At 44.1% G+C, this 17841-nt stretch overlaps 1 protein-coding gene across 4 annotated transcripts in view; it reads right to left on the bottom strand.

The window, feature by feature from the left end:
* Positions 1–12142: 12142 nt before the first annotated feature.
* Positions 12143–17841, bottom strand: part of PTPN11 (protein tyrosine phosphatase non-receptor type 11) — a 103625-nt gene continuing 97926 nt past the window's right edge. For all 4 annotated transcript variants that reach the window (XM_017542962.2, XM_017542979.2, XM_017542970.2 and 1 more), the window contains exons 15-16: positions 17248–17349; positions 12143–16221 (exon numbers count right to left, since the gene is read on the bottom strand). In XM_017542962.2, coding sequence (XP_017398451.1) covers positions 17280–17349 — 70 coding nt within the window. In that variant the 3' untranslated portion in view covers positions 12143–16221; positions 17248–17279. The remainder of the gene's footprint in view (positions 16222–17247; positions 17350–17841) is intronic.

Here is a 17841-nt window from a genome sequence, read left to right as displayed (position 1 = left end):
CTAACCCAGATTTTTAAAATAACTGTTGGCTCTGTCTAAACCCTCAACCACCGTTTATACAGGGTAAGCTTCCCAATTACCTGCCAACCTGTCCATTTCTTCATGCTCCCAATCCACACTCCATGTAACCCTGAGAGACATAGAAGGGTCTGGGCACTGCTACCACTCCCCAAATTACACGCTTGCAGGTTCTCCCTGTGGGCTCTATTGTAACATCTCCCACAATGTAACCTTTAATGGTACAAACCTTTACTATCGGGCACCAGATTCCACTTGGTTAGCCTGCACTTTTGGCCTCACCAACTGGATTTTCACATACCAGTTCAGCAGCTCCGCTCCCATACTGTGCACCCCGGTACACATCCTCCCCGGAGTCAACATGTATAATGGCCAGCAGAAACTTAACCTCCTGGCCCCATCAGATACTATTACTGCCCAATAAAAGCAAGTCGCTATCATCATCCCTCTACTAGTTAAATTAAGTATTGCTGGCTCCACCGCAGTTAAAATATCAGCTCTTATAACTGGGGACCAAAATTTTGAAACTCTCTCTCAGCACATAAATACTAATTTAAGCCACTTAAAAAACTCCATTTCCCAACTCACTAATCAGGTTAAGTCTTTGGCTAAAATAGTCCTCCCAACTAGGCAAGGACCAAATTTGATATTCTTAAAACAAGGGGATTAATGTGCTGTCCTTAATAAACAATGTTGCTTCTATGCTAATAAGTCAGGCCTCATCCACAAAAGCCTCTCCCTGGTCAAACAAAATCTCAAAACCAGAAAACAACTTCAAGAGGCTTCAAAAAGTTAGTATCAAAAAATGTTTTTCTGGTCCCCTTGGCGCACTTCCCTCCTCACGGGCCTGGGGGGACCTCTGGCCCTAATCCTACTGGGACTCATGTTCGGCCCCTGCCTCCTAAACCAACTGCTCAGGTTCATGAAATCTAGGGTAGACTCCGTAAAATCAATAATATTAAAGTCTCAATAGGAGCCCTTAAAACAAACAAACAATACTAATCTGTTAAAGAAATCAATAATTTAATTCCTGTAAATAAAACAAGGGGAGAATGTGACATGGTAATCTCCCTGTAAACTGCACACCTCAACCATGCCTCGACTTTTCCGTTGAAACTGCTCTCTGTAACCCTAATGTGACAGGCAAGCCGTCCAAACCCACGCCATCTTGTCCCCTGCGACTTGTAATAAGTGACTAAGGTCTGTAATTTCCACCCTACCCAGACAATGTGTAAACTAACGCTCATCTTAACTTCTGTAAGCCACTTAAGTAACAATAGGAATGTTTAGCGTCCCCTGGCCCTGGGAATGTCCGAAGCCCCTCACCCTCATCTCCACCCAGGAGGTGATTTACGGAATATCCAAAGTCCACTGGCCCTCGGAATATCTGAAGCCCCTCACCCCCACCCCACCCCTCACCCTCACCCCCGAGGTGGTTCACGGACATAAAAGGTCTTAACAACCTCCTTTCAGGGCCACGGGTTAAAGAGAAGCAAGTCCTCCGCAGCCGCCAGCAATAAAAACCCTGCAATTTAGCATACTTTTGTCTTAGTGTTAACTTTCTATGCTCGATCCAGTACAACAGTACAATTGTCAGCCCCATTCTTCAGTGAGGAAACTGAGGCTCTGGGAGCTTAAGTTACTCACCAAAATCACACAGGCATGACTCATAACCAGCTCTTGACTCTTGGCCTTCCCCACTCTCAACTCTTTAAAATCACCCCCTCCAAAATGGAAGCATTCCCCCAATTATCCAAGGCAGAAGTGATGATCAACCTCTCTCTGTTCCCAAGATTAAAAGCCATTAGCAAATAAAAACATGTTTGCATCTCCTGCGTGTGTTTGAATTTTCATTCCATACCAGGGGGAAAGTCTAACTGAGGATTTCCAATACTAATAATAGACTGTAATAAAAGTAAAAGGTTTTTGCTTAACAATTACCTATTGGAAGAGCTATCTAAACCCTAATGCAATCTGTGAATATTGTGCACTGATTCTCCCTGCTATGCATTAACTGGTAAACTGATACAACCCAGAAACAGGCTACGTCAAAGGCCTGAAAGACGTTCCCTGGCCCCATGGGAAGAACACAGCTGTTTATAAGCACCCACCACGTGCCAGGTCATCCATTAACATTAGACTTCTCAACAATCCTTCCCAACAAAGTAGGCAAAGTCACTCCATTTTTCTAAAGGGGATGGGGGGACAGAAGGCCTTCTCTGACAAGTCCAAGGTCACACAGCTAGTAAATGGCAAAGCCAGGAATGCAACTTGGCTGTAAAGTTCCAAAACGCTGCTTTTCTTCCTAAATCAACATGCCTAGAACAGAATGCTCCATCTGCACCTGCAGCCTGAAATGCAGACGTATTTAACATCCTCAACCAAAATGCCTGTTTTCACTTACCCTAAGCAGAAACCTGATGGTTGATTGTTAACTCTAAAGATAGGAATTAGGTGGTCCCAAATAAGAGTTTTTGTGCATTTTCAAATGTGGAAAGGTATTAAACACAATAAATCAATGCACAATAGGACATCGCTAGAGAGTAATTTGTGTAGCTGAGGCACTGGAATTTTTTCCATCTATCATTCAAACCATTGTTAGACATTTTCTAAAGCCTTCATACGAAGCAGCACTTGGGAGAATCAAGCCTTTAGAAAGAACGAAATTGATTTTCCTATGAGAAAAAAAAATAATAGTCATGAGAAAGCAACAATCAAACATGGATGAATGAAGATGAAAAAAACTACTTTTTACAAGTCTAGAAATCCGTCAAGACCCAGACATCTGTCACCTCCTGAACAGATTTTAATTTTAGAGTTTGCTTCCTTTACATTTTTTTCTCTTCTCTTCCTATGGTTAGATGGATGTAACATATGCTTAGGGTTTCACAAATTTAGTTTCGGTAGGCGTGATGTCTAAGAATATCTGAAGCTATTTTCAAGACATTTTGTGATAATGCTTGTCTTGTTCTTTGAAATCTAGTCTTTGGATTTCTTCTTACATGGAGTAAGTGGCTGAGACTTCGTGGCTTCTCTTGCGATATCAAAAGATTCTTGAGAGATAAACTGACCCAAGCGTGGGCATAATTTCCAACAGCCTTTATCTCCACGGAGAAATCCTGCAGTGCCATAGAGCATGGTGGCTCATACCTGTAATCCTAGCACTTTGGGAGTCCAAAATGGGAGGATCGCTTGGGCCCATGAGTTCAAGACTAGCCTGGGCCACATAGTGAGATCATGTTTCTACAGAAAAAAAAAAAAATTTTAATTAACTGGGTGTGATGATGCACACTTGTGGTCCCAGCTACTCAGGAGGCTGAAGCAGGGGATCGCCTGAGCCCAGGAGTTCAGGGCTATGGTGAGCTATGATCACACCACTGCATTCCAGCCCGGGAGACAGAGCGAGATCTTGTCTCTAAGAATAAATCAGTAATCCTCCAGTGCAGCTTGTCTCAAACTGCAAATGCACCTGTGAATCCCCTGGAGATCTTGTTGATAAAATGCAGATTCTGATCCAGTGGGGCTTAGGCGGGGCCCGAGACTCTGCATTTCCAACAGTTCCAGGCCAGGCTGAGGCTGCTGGCGCACAGGCCACACCTTCAGTGTTACTCTGTATTTGCCTTCCATCTCCACCCAGATCCATTCTCTGCCCACTCTGGGCCAGGGAGGCTAAGCCCTGCAGGCCCCAGCACCTGCACAGCTTGGCACCTGGCCTGCAGATGGGCTGGGACCTGAGAGGCAGCCATGGAGATCAAAGGGAGGCAGGAGAGAGCGGTCAGTGCATTTGGCCCTTCCTGCTCAGCCCTTCTGGGGCTGCAGCTCTGGAAGGGGAGTCCTTCTCCATGGCTCCAGGTCTTTCCAGATTCCGGAACACTGTTCCTCCATCCCTACATCCTTTTTTTTTTTTTCCACATAATCTCACTCTATCATCCAGACCGGAGTGCAGTGGCACAATCTCTGCTCACTGCAATCTCCAACTCCCAGGTTCAAGTGATTCTCCTGCCTCAGCCTCTCAAGTAGCTGGGATTACAGGTGTGTGCCACCACGCCCGGCTAATTTCTGTATTTTTAGTAGAGATGGGGTTACACCATGTTGGTCAGGCTGATCTCAAACTCCTGACCTCAGGTGATCCTCCCACCTTGGCCTCCCAAAGTACTGGGATTACAGGCGTGAGCCAAGGTCACTGGCCTACCATCCATGTATCCTTAATGCCTAAGGGTACTGTGACAAGCCAAACAATGGGCCCCCAAAGATGTCCACATCCTCATCCTTGGAACCTGTAAATATGTTACTTTACAAAGGAACTTTGTGGATGGGATTAGGTCAAGGATCTGGAGGTGGGGCGATTGTTCTGGATTATCTGCTGGGCCTGATACATCAGGGTGTTAATAATTGGGAGAGGAGGCAAGAATGTCCAGAATGAGAAATGCAACGTGACAAAGGCTTGACTGGCCATCGCCGGCTTTGAAGATGGATGAAGGCGTCACAAGCTAAGAAATGCGGGGGGCCTCAAGAAGCTGGAGAAGGCAAGACAGCAGATTCTCCCCTAGAGCCCCGGAAGGAGAGCACCCGGAAAGCAACCCTGCTAATGCAGGTGCCAATGAGTTTCCTCCCGATGCAGGTCCCTGCTGTTTCACCCTCCCACGCTGCGCCCCTGAACCCTACTTACTTCCATAAACAGTCCCTTTTTAAAATTCTCTTCAGTTCAACCCTTGTGAGGGGACTTTCTTTTCTTCCCAGATCCTGGCAGATACATGGCACCTCAGATACAACTTTAAAATGTTCAAGACTGAACCCATCATCTCTTCCCCAAATGCACTCTTCCTTTTGGCTGCCTAGTCCTCAAACATGCCCAAGCTGATTCCTGCAGCAGGACATTTGCACATCCGCTTACCTGAAATGCTCTCCCTCCAGATCCTCACGTGGCTCACTTCTGTAGAATGATGTCATTCACTCATTTGTTCACTCACCCATTCATACCTACCCTGGGCCAGGCACTGTTCTAGGCACTGGGGATACTGCAATAAACAAGGCCAACTCCCTGTCCTCTTGGAGCTGGCATTCTCATGGAAAAGACAGACAATCTATCAACAAATAAAAAGGGCTTTCTAGGCCAGGCGCGGTGGGTCATGCCTGTAGTCCCAGCACTTTGGGAGGCTGAGGCAGGTGGATCTCTTGAGGTCAAGAGTTTGAGACAGGTCCGGCCAACATGGCAAAACCCTGTCTCTACTAAAAATACAAAAATCAGCCAGGTGTGGTGGCGCACTCTTGTGGACCCAGCTACTTGGGAGGCTGAGGCATGAGAATCACTTGAACCCAGGAGTCGGAGGCTGCAGTGAGCCAAGATCGTGCCACTGCACTCCAGCCTGGGCTACAGAGTGAGACCCTGTCTCAAAGAGAAAAGTGTTTGGCGAATATAGTTGGGTGAATGACAACACGGTGAGGTAGCACGCAATGCTTCTCAATCAGGGGAAACACTAAGGGCCTCCAGGGGAATTTGGCAATGTGTGGGATGTGTGTGGTTGTCACAGTGACTATGAACAGTATTGACATTTACTGGGTGGAGGCCCAGGAAGCAAAAAATCCTAAAATATACCAGAGTCCCATGCAGTGAAGTTCTGCCCACTCCAAAAGGCCAGGAAAGAATTTGGCTTTTATTCTGAAGTGATGGGAGGCCCCTGGGGAGCAGGAGAGCAGCAGAATCCCATGTGCATGTTTGACAGACGGCTCTATGGGGAGAATGGCAGGAGCGGGGTCTGAGTGGAAATAGGGAGGCCGCATAAGATTTTAGCAGATCAGGGCTGGGTGTGGTGGCTCACACCTGTAACCCCAGCACTTTGGGAGTCCCAGGCAGGCAGATTACGAAGTCAGGAGATTGAGACCATCCTGGCTAACACGGTGAAACCCCATCCCTACTAAAAACACAAAAAATTAGCCAGGCATGGTGGCATGTGACTTCAGGAGGGTGAGGCAGGGGAATTGCTTGAACGAGGAGGTGGAGGTTGCTGTGAGCCGAGATCATGCCATTGCACTCCAGCGTGGGTGACAGAGCGAGACTCCATCTCAAAAAAAAGAAAAAGAAAGAAAGAGAAAGAAAGGGAAAGAGAAAGGGAAAGGAAGGGAGGGGAGGGGAGGGGAGGGAGAGGAGGAGAGGGAAAAGAGGAGAAAAAATTAGGAAAGCCAGAGGGGCTGAGGAGTGATAGCTAAATGGAATGGGGTTTTGTTTGGGGATAACACAAGGGTTCTAAGATGGGCTGTAGGCCAGGCAAGGTAGCTCATGCCTGTAATCCCAGCATTTTGGGAGGCCAAAGTGGGTGGATCACTTGAGGTCAGGAGTTGGAGACCAGCCTGGGCAACATGGTGAAACCCCATCTCTACCAAAAATACAAAATATGTATATATATTAGCCCAGTGTGGTGACAGTTGCCTGTAGTCCCAGCTACTCTGGAGACTGAGGCAGGAGAATTGCTTGAACCCGGGAGGTGGAGGTTGCAATGAGCTTAGATTGTGCCACTGCACTCCAGCCTGGGCAACAGAGTGAGACACTGTCTCAAAATAAATAAATAAATAATAAAATGGACTGTGGGCCAGCCAAGGGGGCTCATGCCTGTAATCCCAGCACTTTGGGAAGCAGGGGCAGGAGGATTGCCTCAGGCCAAGAGACCAGCCTGGGCAACATAGTGAGACCCTATCTCTTAAAAAAAAATTTTTAATTAGCCAAGCATGATGGCATGTGCCTGTGGAGGCTGAGACAGGAGGATCGCTTGAAAGATCATCTAAAAAAAAAATCCTTGGGAGTCAGCGGGGTGAAAAGGAAAGGGTATGGTATGGACTTTGAGGTCAGACAGACTCAGCTGGGCTCATATCCTAGCTTCTTTACTTACTAGGTGAGTAGGACCTTAGACTGTCAGGGAATGGTGAATGTCCCTGAACCTCAGTTCACTGATCTGTAAAGTGGAGATCCGCCATTCATCCTACAGCTACCAAGCACCTGTGGTCCAGGCCCCATGCTAGGCACTGGGTACATGGTAGTGAGCAGCACAGACAGCAGAAGGACCTATCTTCTGTATGTATTAGTCCATTTTCACAGTGCTATGGAGAATTACCAGAGACTGGATAATTTATAAAGAGGTTTAATCGACTCACAGTCTGCATGGCTGGGGAGGCCTCAGGAAACCTACAATCATGGCAGAAGGCAGAAGGCAAAAGGGAAGCAAGGCATGTCTTACATGGTGGCAGGAGAGAGAGTGCCAAGGGGAAAGTGCCACACTTTTTTTTTTTTTTTGAGACAGAGTCTCACTTTGTGGTCCAGGCTGGAGTGCAGTGGCATGATCTTGGCTCACTGCAACCTCTGTCTCCCGGGTTCAAGCAATCCTCCTGCCTCAGTCTCCCAAGTAGCTGGGATTACAGGTGCTCACCACTATGTCCTGCTAATTTTCGTATTTTTAGTAGAGACAGGGTTTCACCATACTGGTCAAGCTGGTCTTGAACTCCTGACCTTAGGTGATCCACCTCGGCCTCTCAAAGTGCTGGGATTACAGGTGTGAGCCACGGCACCCAGCCAGTGCCACACTTTTAAATCATCAGATCTCAGGAGAACTCACTCACTATCATGAGAACAGAATAAAGGAAACTGCCCCCATGATCCAGTCACCTCCCTTCCAGGTCCCTCCCTCAACATGTGAGGATTACAAATCAAGAAGAGATTTGGGTGGGGACACAGAGCCAAATCATATCATTATATAAACCCGCTGACAGTGTTTGGCACCTAATTGTCAGTAAATGAAAGGAATTATCATTTTCTTCAGTCCTGCATCTTAACGTCTTGATCCAGGCCCTCTCCACAGCTGTTTTGTTTTCCATCTTGTATTCAGCCTGTTTGTGTCTCCTCTCCCTAAATGGGCCATAAAGTTAGTTCAGACAGGGATTAGGACAAGTATTTATCCTATATTCCCCAGAGCACCTAGTCCAATGCCTGGCTCATTGTATTCATTAAAAAGTGTTTGAATGGGTGCATACATGCATACTGTTGGGTAATTTTGAACATGAAAGAAAATCTGAAATAATTATCAACTTACTCACCAAGATAATTAAGACTGGTCTCACGTGGTAGCTGAGACAAGGTTTCGGCATCCTGGGGGTGTTGAGAATGCATTTTGCAGGCTGTTCTCCTCATCCCCACAGAGAATTATAATCACACCAAGGCCAAAACTGCAACTCATGCACAGAGGTAGCTATCCCACCTGCACCTATAGAAGGGCATTGATTGAAATTGATCCTACTGACTCAGTAAGTCCAGTCATGGCAGTCAGTTGTAAAGAATTAAATATCTTGGCTGGGCACAGTGACTCACACCTGTAATCCCAACACGCTGGCAGGCCAAGACAGGAGGATTGCTTGAGCCCAGGCATTCAAAACCAGCCTGGGGAACATAGTGGGACACCAGCTCCACAAAAAAAATTTAAAAAATAGCCGTGTTTGGTGACACATCCCTGTAGTCCCAGCTACTGGGGAGGCTGAGGTGGGAGGATCATTTGAGCCTGGCAGGCGGAGGTTGCAGTGAGCCAAGATCGCAACACTGCACTCCAGCCTAAGCAACAGAGTGAGACCCTGTCTGAAATAATAATAAAACATCTTTACTCCTAAACTCAAAACAAGACAGACCCAGAACTCAATAAGCAAAAATGCCAAAAGACATAAAGAATTCCCAGAAAAACACATGACAACCACATAGAAAGACGCTCAGTCTCACTTTAAAGAAAAATGCTGCTGGGTGCAGTGGCTCACCTCTATGATCCCACCACTTTGGAAGGCCAAGGTGGGCAGATGGCTTAAGCTCAGAAGTTCGAGACCAGCCTAACATAGCAAAACCCTTTCTCTACAAAACATACAAAAATAGCCAGATGCGGTGGTTTACGCCTGCTATCTCATCTACTCAGGAGACTGAGGCACGAAAATTGCTTGAATCTGGGAGGCAGAGGTTGCAGAGCCAAGATCGAACCACTGCACTCCAGCCTGGGTGACACAGCAAGACTCTAAGTCAGAGAGAGAGAGAGAGAGAGAGAGAGAGAGAGGGAGAGAAAGAGAGAGAGAGAGAGAGAGCTGGGCGCGGTGGCTCACTGGCTTGCACCTGTAATTCCAGGTGAGATACAATGAAGTGTGTTATTATTTCTGACAAGAGCGTCACCATCTTTCATTCTTTTTATTTATTTTTATTTTTGAGATGGAGTCTCAGTCTGTCGCCCAGGCTGGAGTGCAGTGGCACGATCTCGGCTCACTGCAACCTCTGCCTCCCGAGTAGCTGGGACCATAGTTGCATGCCACCACGCCCAGCTAATTTTCGTATTTTTAGTGGAGACGGGGTTTCACTATGTTGGCCAAGCTGGTCTCGAACTCCTGACCTCATGATCCACCTGCCTCAGGCTCCCAAAGTGCTGGAATCACAGGTGTGAGCCACCGCCCCTGGCCACAAGGTCATTTCTAGAAAGAGAACCTGAGAAGAAGCTGACCTTGACTGAATCCACAAGAAAACAAGAGATTTTAAGCCCCACATGCATTAGGTATTTGTCCTAATGCTCTCCCACCCCTTGATGGGTGCAGCAAACCACCATGTCGCATATATACCTATATAACAAACCTGCATGTTTTGTACATGTACCCCAGAACTTAAGGTAGAAAAAGAGAGAGAGAGAGAACAAGAGGCGAGTTACTCCAGCCTAGAATCAATTTCTCTCTTCCAAGACACACATAAGCTCAGGTGACCTCTGATTTCTAACCTCGTTATAATTCACTCCTCTATGCAACCATCAATTTAAGTTAATAATCTTATCACTGTCTATTCTAATCAAATGACAAATGTTTGAATATACATGTCTCCCTGACTACACTCAGCTCCTCAGACCCACGAACTCTTTTATTCATCTGCTTCCCCGGTGCCTAACCCTTATTGGGGTTTTACTCTTTGCCAAATGGAAGAAAATGTGGATCCCAAACAAACTATGTTGAGTGCAGTGTAACTATGGGCTTACCAGGTAGAAATGACATCATGTCTGCACATCACATACAATTCCTTTGTCCATAAACCACTCCCAGATCTTGCATACAGTAATGCTTTCTTGTAACCCTTATATTTTGTATCATGATGGTATTTGAGGTTTTAAATGGCCTGACCTCCAGTGACACGAATATCATCAGCTCACTGGTAACTGTTACCATGGACAAAATAGCAAATCTCTATTTCTGGCTCATCGCATTTGCAAATTCAGTGTTTGGAAACTTAGCTAGTTCCCAGGGGAAAAATAACAGCACCTGAAATCAAACCATTCACTTGAGGTCACAGTCCCCTTTTTGCTACCCCTCCATAGAGGTAAAGAGAAAAGAGGGATGAAAGCATATGCCATGAGCCAACAGTAGACCCTCACACCAGAAGCTTTTTCATTCACAAGATGACCACAGTGAATAAACCCTTATCTCTCTGTTCACGTGATTTGTTGCAGGGATTCTGGCTCTGCCTTTAATGTACTCATTTTCTTGGGAACTCTTCTTGTGAGTAGAAACTATACAAACAGAAGGTCCTTTTCATGGCATGCCTAAGGACAAGATATTGTCACTGCCTTCTAACGTGCAACCCAGGACCTCAAGAAGGATTATGTGGAATGAGGCATCTCCAGGCCAATACCGTGTACAGCACCTCTTCTGAAACCCAAGGGTAATCAACAAACAATACCGTGGTTTGAAAACCCAGTCGTAATCCTCCAGAGTGATACACACTCTTAGTCCCTCTTCACGGCTCTCATCCAGTTTGGAACTAGTTGTCTCACTTCTGTCTTTTGTCTTGGCTCTGGGCAGCTTCAGGAACTGCCTTCTGACTTGTGCAAGGCCTAGCTCCTTGCTAGACAAGCACCCTATCAGGTTGTTTTGGGCAGTGCTCTTCCCCAGGGCACAGGTGTAGTGCCTGGCATCTTGAAGGTGCTCTGTATTTTTATTTATTTTTGAGTCAGAGTCTCACTCTGTTGCACAGGCTGGAATGCCGTGGCACAACTTTGGCTCACTGCAGCCTCCGTTTCCTGGGCTCAAGCAATTCTCATGCCTCAGCCTCCCGAGTAGCTGGGATTACAGGCGTGTGCCACTATGCCCAAGTAAGTTTAGTATCTTCAGTAGAGGCGGAGTTTTGCCATGTTGGCCAGGCTGGTATCGAACTCCTAGCCTCAAATGATCTGCCAGTCTTGGCTTCCCAAAGTGCTGGGATTACAGGCGTGAGCCACTGTGCCTGGACCACCTCTTATTTCTGAATGGATAGGTGACAGGACTAACAAACTAAACCAGGTAGATCTAATTAGATGCATTAAGCAATTCAGGTGAGACTAAGAGGGGGTGCCTAGTATTTTACAGTGTAAATAAGCAATCTCAATCATTCCTTATATTTATAATAAAGAATAACCACCTGTTTTGCTGTCTATAAAATGGTTTCTTTCTGCCTATGTCAGTGTACATCGTTGGTATGTGACGTAAACCTACTCTAAAGGAAGAGCCGATGTCTCATAGCACATCATTTGCTCCTTGTCCAAGGCTCCTTACCATCCCTTTATTTCTTATCCTCACCTAATACTATTTACATTCAGTTCTGTGTGTTTTCTAATAATTTCCTCCGTGTGTGTGTGTGTGTGTGTGTGTGTGTGTGTGTGTGTACACACATATTTATTTTTTTGGGAGGGGCACTGAGGGTGGGTGAGAAAGAAAGGGTCTCACTCTGTTACCCAGACTGGTCTCAAACTCCTGGGCTTCTGGGTTCAAGGAATCCTCCCACCTCAGCCTCTAAGTAGCTGAGATTACAGGGGCGCCCCACCACACCCAGCATTTCTTCTAGACTTTACGCAGACTATCCTTTTTACTCTTTACTTACTCATAAGTTCTCCCAAATAGAAACTCCCTATCTCCTAAAGCTATTCCTACAGGAAACACTCAATGAATCTTGAGGAACTGATGCCTTTATTCTGTATTCCAAGTCGCCTCTAGATAAGAGATGCTAAATGTCAGTATTTTGCCAGTGTGAGAGGTGGAATGACCGATAATCCCATTGTTTTCCTGGACATTTCTAATGAAGCAAACAACAAACGCCATCATGTAAGAAAATGGTTTTATTCCTAATTTTTAGTCCCCATACAGTTTACAAATACACTTTTACTCTGATAATACAGCTTTGCAACTAGCAAAGCAGTTGCGCTAACACCCATAAATATAGGTGGGGAGACAATTAACATCCACTAATGTTTCTCTACATAAACTATTCTTTTAATGTCATTTTTTTTAAAACAGTTGCAAATAGACTACATAATATACGTGGGCAAAAAGGCAATTAAGTGAATCTCTTAAAACACTAAATGTATAATAAACAGCATATTATCAACATTTACATGATTCACATCAAAATGATGACATCCTAAAACGTATTCCTTTTAAAGGATAGATTTATCAATAAAATATTACATATCTTTTAATACTCTGGTACAATACTTCATATACTGCAGGAAAATTAACTGTAGGTCTAGTCATCAGCTTAATCAGGGATCCTTTTCCCATTAGCTTGTATTAATAAAAGAATCACAATTAGGTCATAAATAAACAGGCAAATTATTAATTACATGATTTGAGGCTTAGGATGAAAACCTGTCAAAATTAGTTTGATATAGAGCAAAGTTATACAACACACTAAAACCAACTGTTTAATAGTTTTTGCCTCGTGTGAACTGCCGTAGTGAAAAAGGAACAAATTTTTTAGCGGTGAAAGACACAATAAACTATATTTTGGAACTTACTTTTCAAGAGGAAGAAGGAAAAAAGATTTCAACAAAATTAAGGGCAATTACAGATCCTAACAAAGGCATCCTGACATCAGGGAGGCCATGTGCTTGCTATATGCAATACTTGATTCCCCCAACAACATACAGATAACAAAAACTGCACTGGGTTTATAGTTACGTCTCAGCTAAGTTTCTCTTACAGATACTAAGCTACAACAAAACACTTCACAATTGCAAACCTTTCCACATCCCCCTGAACTAAAAATAACTCAAGACGTTATTAGTTCTTAAAATCCCCAGTAAAATAACCTCTAAAAATAATCTTGACCATTTTCTTGGCTGTTTCCCCGAAGCAACTGGGCTCTTTAAAGAATGCACACACACACCAAGAAAGTCCTACCCATATTTTCTCATCCCATTTAGACACATTTGAAAAGACCTTGATTTCAGTGGGAGAGGTGACCAAAAGTTTCAGAAGGGCCACAACACTAGACATGAAGCGCCTTTTTCTCTAAAAAAAAAAAAAAAAAAAAAAGTTATTAAGTCTGTGAAATTTGGCTTTGTTTTAATCCCAATATCATGTGCCAGATAATTCTTTTACCCCAAAATATAAAATTCTATGCTTATAATTTTAAAATCCTCAGTGAGCTATGGAATACTGTGCATATTTAATACCTACCAACAATCTAGAAGTAGACGGCATCCATGCATCTATCACACTGACTTTCCAAATAATCTGATTCACCCATTACTGCCTGCTCTGGCCCTGGGCTCTCTGACTTCCTCAGAAACCACCTCTTTGGAACTTTCATTTCCACTACGTTTTTTTAAACCTGTACCTCAAGCTTTCTCCATCATCCCAGACTCTCTGCCTGATCCCATCCCATGTAAAGTAACCTCATCTGAGAACCTGCAATCACCTTTTACCAAACACATGACAAGCCTTAGCAACCTAGGGACAATGATAACTCTGGCCTTGTCCTAAGTTTACATAAGAACATGATAGTTTGCTGACCTCACGGAAGGAAATCTAAATGAAATTGGTATCTTGTAACAAACAAAGCTAGCCAAGATCAGGTATTTCCATTCTGCGTATAAAAACAACTGATCTTAAGCAACAGACAGAGATGTTAATGCAGGAGATATATTTGTACAATCTTGTGTGCTGGTGAAAGACTTTACTCTCAAAGTCAAGTCAAGACAAAACCAAAGCAAAATGGAGAATGAGTCAATGTAACAATGCAATTAAAATAACAGGATTCAAGCTTCTTGCTGCAAATACTGAAGTGGAATCGTTTTCTTTACAATTTTGACAAGAAGGCAGTAGTCATGACATTTCCCTAATAAGGGAATACCTTCAGGCCACACCTATGTTCTGAAGCATTTCAAAATTCAATGAATATTGGGGGGCGGGGGTGGGGGGGCTAATGTCCACTTTATCTGTGAGAATGGAAGCCAAACTACCTCAGGGTCTCCAGGGTCTAAGAGACCTCAGAAAGGAACAACTACCAGGGCTGGATCTAGGCCTTTCTTTCAGAAGCCAAAGTTAAAAGAATCCAAGGAGACCCTAACTTCACAGCAAAGATGCCATAGCATTTTATTACCGTTACGAAAGTCAACCAATGATATTTTCATTGAAATATCTGCACTGAATGATGATTCAACATAAAAGGCAAAGAGGGATGTCTTTGGAGAAGGCACTTAAGTTAAGGTGGAACATTAGCAAATCTCACTGGATGGCTAAAACAAAAATGAGCTCGCTCACCCCAGCTGGAGGCCTGTTAGGGCTATTCCTTCTCACTGTGGCCTGACTAAAAACCAGTGGCATTAAGAAAGTATCACATTTCCCAAGTCTGGGGATGCCCAAATGGGGTGGTGCTGCTCTCCAAAGCCCTGTGTCCCTAAACACAACCATCCTCACAGGATCAGTTTCCCTAAGTGCTGGTTCCAAAAATAAGCTCAGGGCTGGCAGAAATCATTCAGGAAGCTTCTTGAAAGCCCTCTCTGAGAATTAATTCTCAGTCTGACTTTTAGCTTGTCCCAGCTACTGTAAGCACCTTTGGCTTCCCAAGGTCACTAGCAACTTCTACTTTTGCTAATATCCTTGGTTTTCCATGGCACTGGTTGTGACTGTCTGTTAAGACTAGTGGCCCCCCAATTAACTACACCTCCACCTCTCACCCTTTTCTTAAATCTGGGCTGGGCTTGTGACTTGTTTAGTAAGTAGAGGGCATACTCCTGCTCTCTTCTGATTAGAAAACAATCATCATCATTATTATCATCATCATTATCATCAATAGAGCACAGTAGAAGGGACACTGTGATAATTCTGGACTTAAGTCTTCAGAAGGCCTGGCCACTTCTGCTTTCGAGCTCTTGGGAGCTCTGAGCTACATGTGAGAGGTCTAGCTACCCTGCCAGCTAAGCCAGTGAAAGAGACTACATGGAAAAGAAGAGACCCAGGACTGCAGGAAGAGAGAGAAGCCCAGCCATCCCAGTCTCTCCACTGACCTGCTGACCATATAAGTGGCCACCTCTAGTCTGGCAGAAGAACAGCCCAGCTGAGCCCAGCTCAGACTGAAGAACAGTTGGGGATGGGGTTGTTTTAAGCCACTAAAGTTTTGGAGTAAGTTTGTCAGCAACATTTGACAACCAAAAACACTGGTCATTCATAGATGCCTTTTTTCTAAATACAAGACAATTACTCCAATGCAAAGAAAATATGGCAAACATTTTCCTACCACAACCTTCGTGTCAGCAGCTGAAAACTGTAATCGGTCATAGGCTGGAAAAAAAAAAAAAGCCACACCTCTTATCTTAATTCATAAATATCCATGATTCTTTTTCTATGACTCTTTAATGCCAAGTGCAAAGGCAGACAGTCTCAGGCACTGGCTTAATTCTCATTTAGCCAAAAATATAAGTCATCAAAATGAATTATCCACTACTGGATACATGATGGTAAATGAGATCGTTCTCACTCTTCTAGGATGTTGTTACTTAATTTTCCCAAATTATTTCCTCTTATCCCCCACAATGAGAAAAAAAAAAAATTAAACTGGTTAAGGTAAAAAAAGAAAAAAAAAAGTCTATAACTAGAATTTGAATCCCCACAATCTGCAAAATCCAGCGCACAATTTAACTGCTTCCTCAATTTAAAACAAAATTCTATAAAATATAATGTTGTCTACATTGTAGAGATGATTTCTTCTTATCTGAGGAAACGAGTAATTAGGAAGCAGGTATTTTTGAGTTAAAATACAGTGGTCTTTAAACGTTTTCAAATTTTGCTTATCAAAAGGTAGTCAACCACAATACAAGCCTTTCAAATCCAAATACTGTCTTCACATCAACCTTCTTGCATTTGTTCTTGATCTTTTTAGGGAGAGGGTGAAGTCCACATCTGGAGAAGAAAGAAGTTAGAGTTGTTAAGGAGCATGTATCTAAAAGCTTAACAAAGCATTAGGTGATTTTAAGGTAGACTTAAAGCTTTAAACTACACTACCCATTGAAGTGGGAATTTCGACATGAAATACTGACACTATGAGTTTCTTTCTTTCTTTCTTTTGAGACAAAGTTTTGCTCTTATGGCCCAGGTTGAAGTACAATGGTACAAGCTCGGCTTACTGCAACTTCCACTTCTCCTGCCTCAGCCTCCTGAGTAGTTGGGATCACAGGCTTACAAGTATGCGCCACCATGCCAGCTAATTTTCTATTTTTAGTAGAGACAGGCTGATCTCTACTATTTTAGTTGGGCAGACTGGTCTTGAACTCCTGGCCTCAGGTGATCCACCCACCTCAGCCTCCCAAAGTGCTGGGATAACGGGTGTGAGCCACCACACCCAGATAAGTTTCTAATTTATCATTAAAACATCACACACTTGGATAACACTTAGAAAAGGTAACTGACACGGAGGTGACATGAGAGAGATAAATTTCCAGCAGCAGAGCTGGAAAGGATGTGCAGGTAACCCAGTCAGAGGCCACGTGGTCTAGCAGCCATGCCACACAGCCAGTCAGAGGATGACTGAAATGAGAACTCAGCTTCCTGACTCCCAGCCATCCAGTGCTGTGTCCCAGTGCTTCCCGATCCCTACACATCATCTCCCAGCACAGCCTGGGTTAACCAACTCTAATCAAAATTGCAGGAACAGTGATACCTGCAATCCATCACTAGTATCAGCCATTTCTCTGGAATAAGTGCCAGCCTTGCCTCGTGCAAAATTAATTCTGTATTTGATTTGAACGTTTAATAAACTCTAAACTAAAACCATCTTGGAAAAAGAAGTACAGGGAGAGGAAAAGGGATTCTGGTTTGTAAAACTCAATTATGATACACTTTGCTGGAACACTCCCAAGTTGCCTGCCTGCTTAAAAATACTGCCAATTATATAAACAATTAACCAATAGAGCACTTGCATTTAAATACCTATTTCTGTGCTGAAGTTTTGGAAGGTTTGCTCATCTGAAACTTTTCTGCTGTTGCATCAGCCCCACATTTTCATAGACTCTAGCATTGTCTTCTCTCATTCTGGAGAGAAAAGAAAAAGAGACATTTATAAAAACGTAGATCATGCTGTTTAAGCTTACATGATATTTATAAAACACATACTACATTCTTTGGACACCAGATATGGTATAGACACAGTTCCTGTGCCTAGGATCTGACATCCCCCAGGGACAGAAGACAGAGCCATACAGCAATATAATTACAGAGGTAGAAGTGAAATAAGGCCAGGCATGGCTCTCGCCTGTAATCTCAGCACTTTGGGAGGCCAAGGTGGGTGGATCACGAGGTCAAGAGTTCGAGACAAGCCTGGCCAATATGGTGAAACCCCATCTCTACTAAAAAAAACAAAAAATAGCCAGGCACGTGCCTATAGTCCCAGTTGCTTGGGAGGCTGAGGCAGAAGAATCACTTGAACCTGGGAGGCGGAGGTTGCAGTGAGCCAAGATTGTGCCACTGCACTCCAGCCTGTGTGACAGAGCAAGACTCTGTCTCAAAAAGAGAAAAAAAAAAAAA

This window comes from Cebus imitator, unplaced genomic scaffold (assembly GCF_001604975.1).
Source record: "Cebus imitator isolate Cc_AM_T3 unplaced genomic scaffold, Cebus_imitator-1.0 Scaffold8, whole genome shotgun sequence".
NCBI classification, from domain to species: domain Eukaryota; kingdom Metazoa; phylum Chordata; class Mammalia; order Primates; family Cebidae; genus Cebus; species Cebus imitator.
The sequence above is the reverse complement of the archived record's forward strand: the minus strand, read 5'-3'. Positions and strand labels throughout refer to the sequence as shown.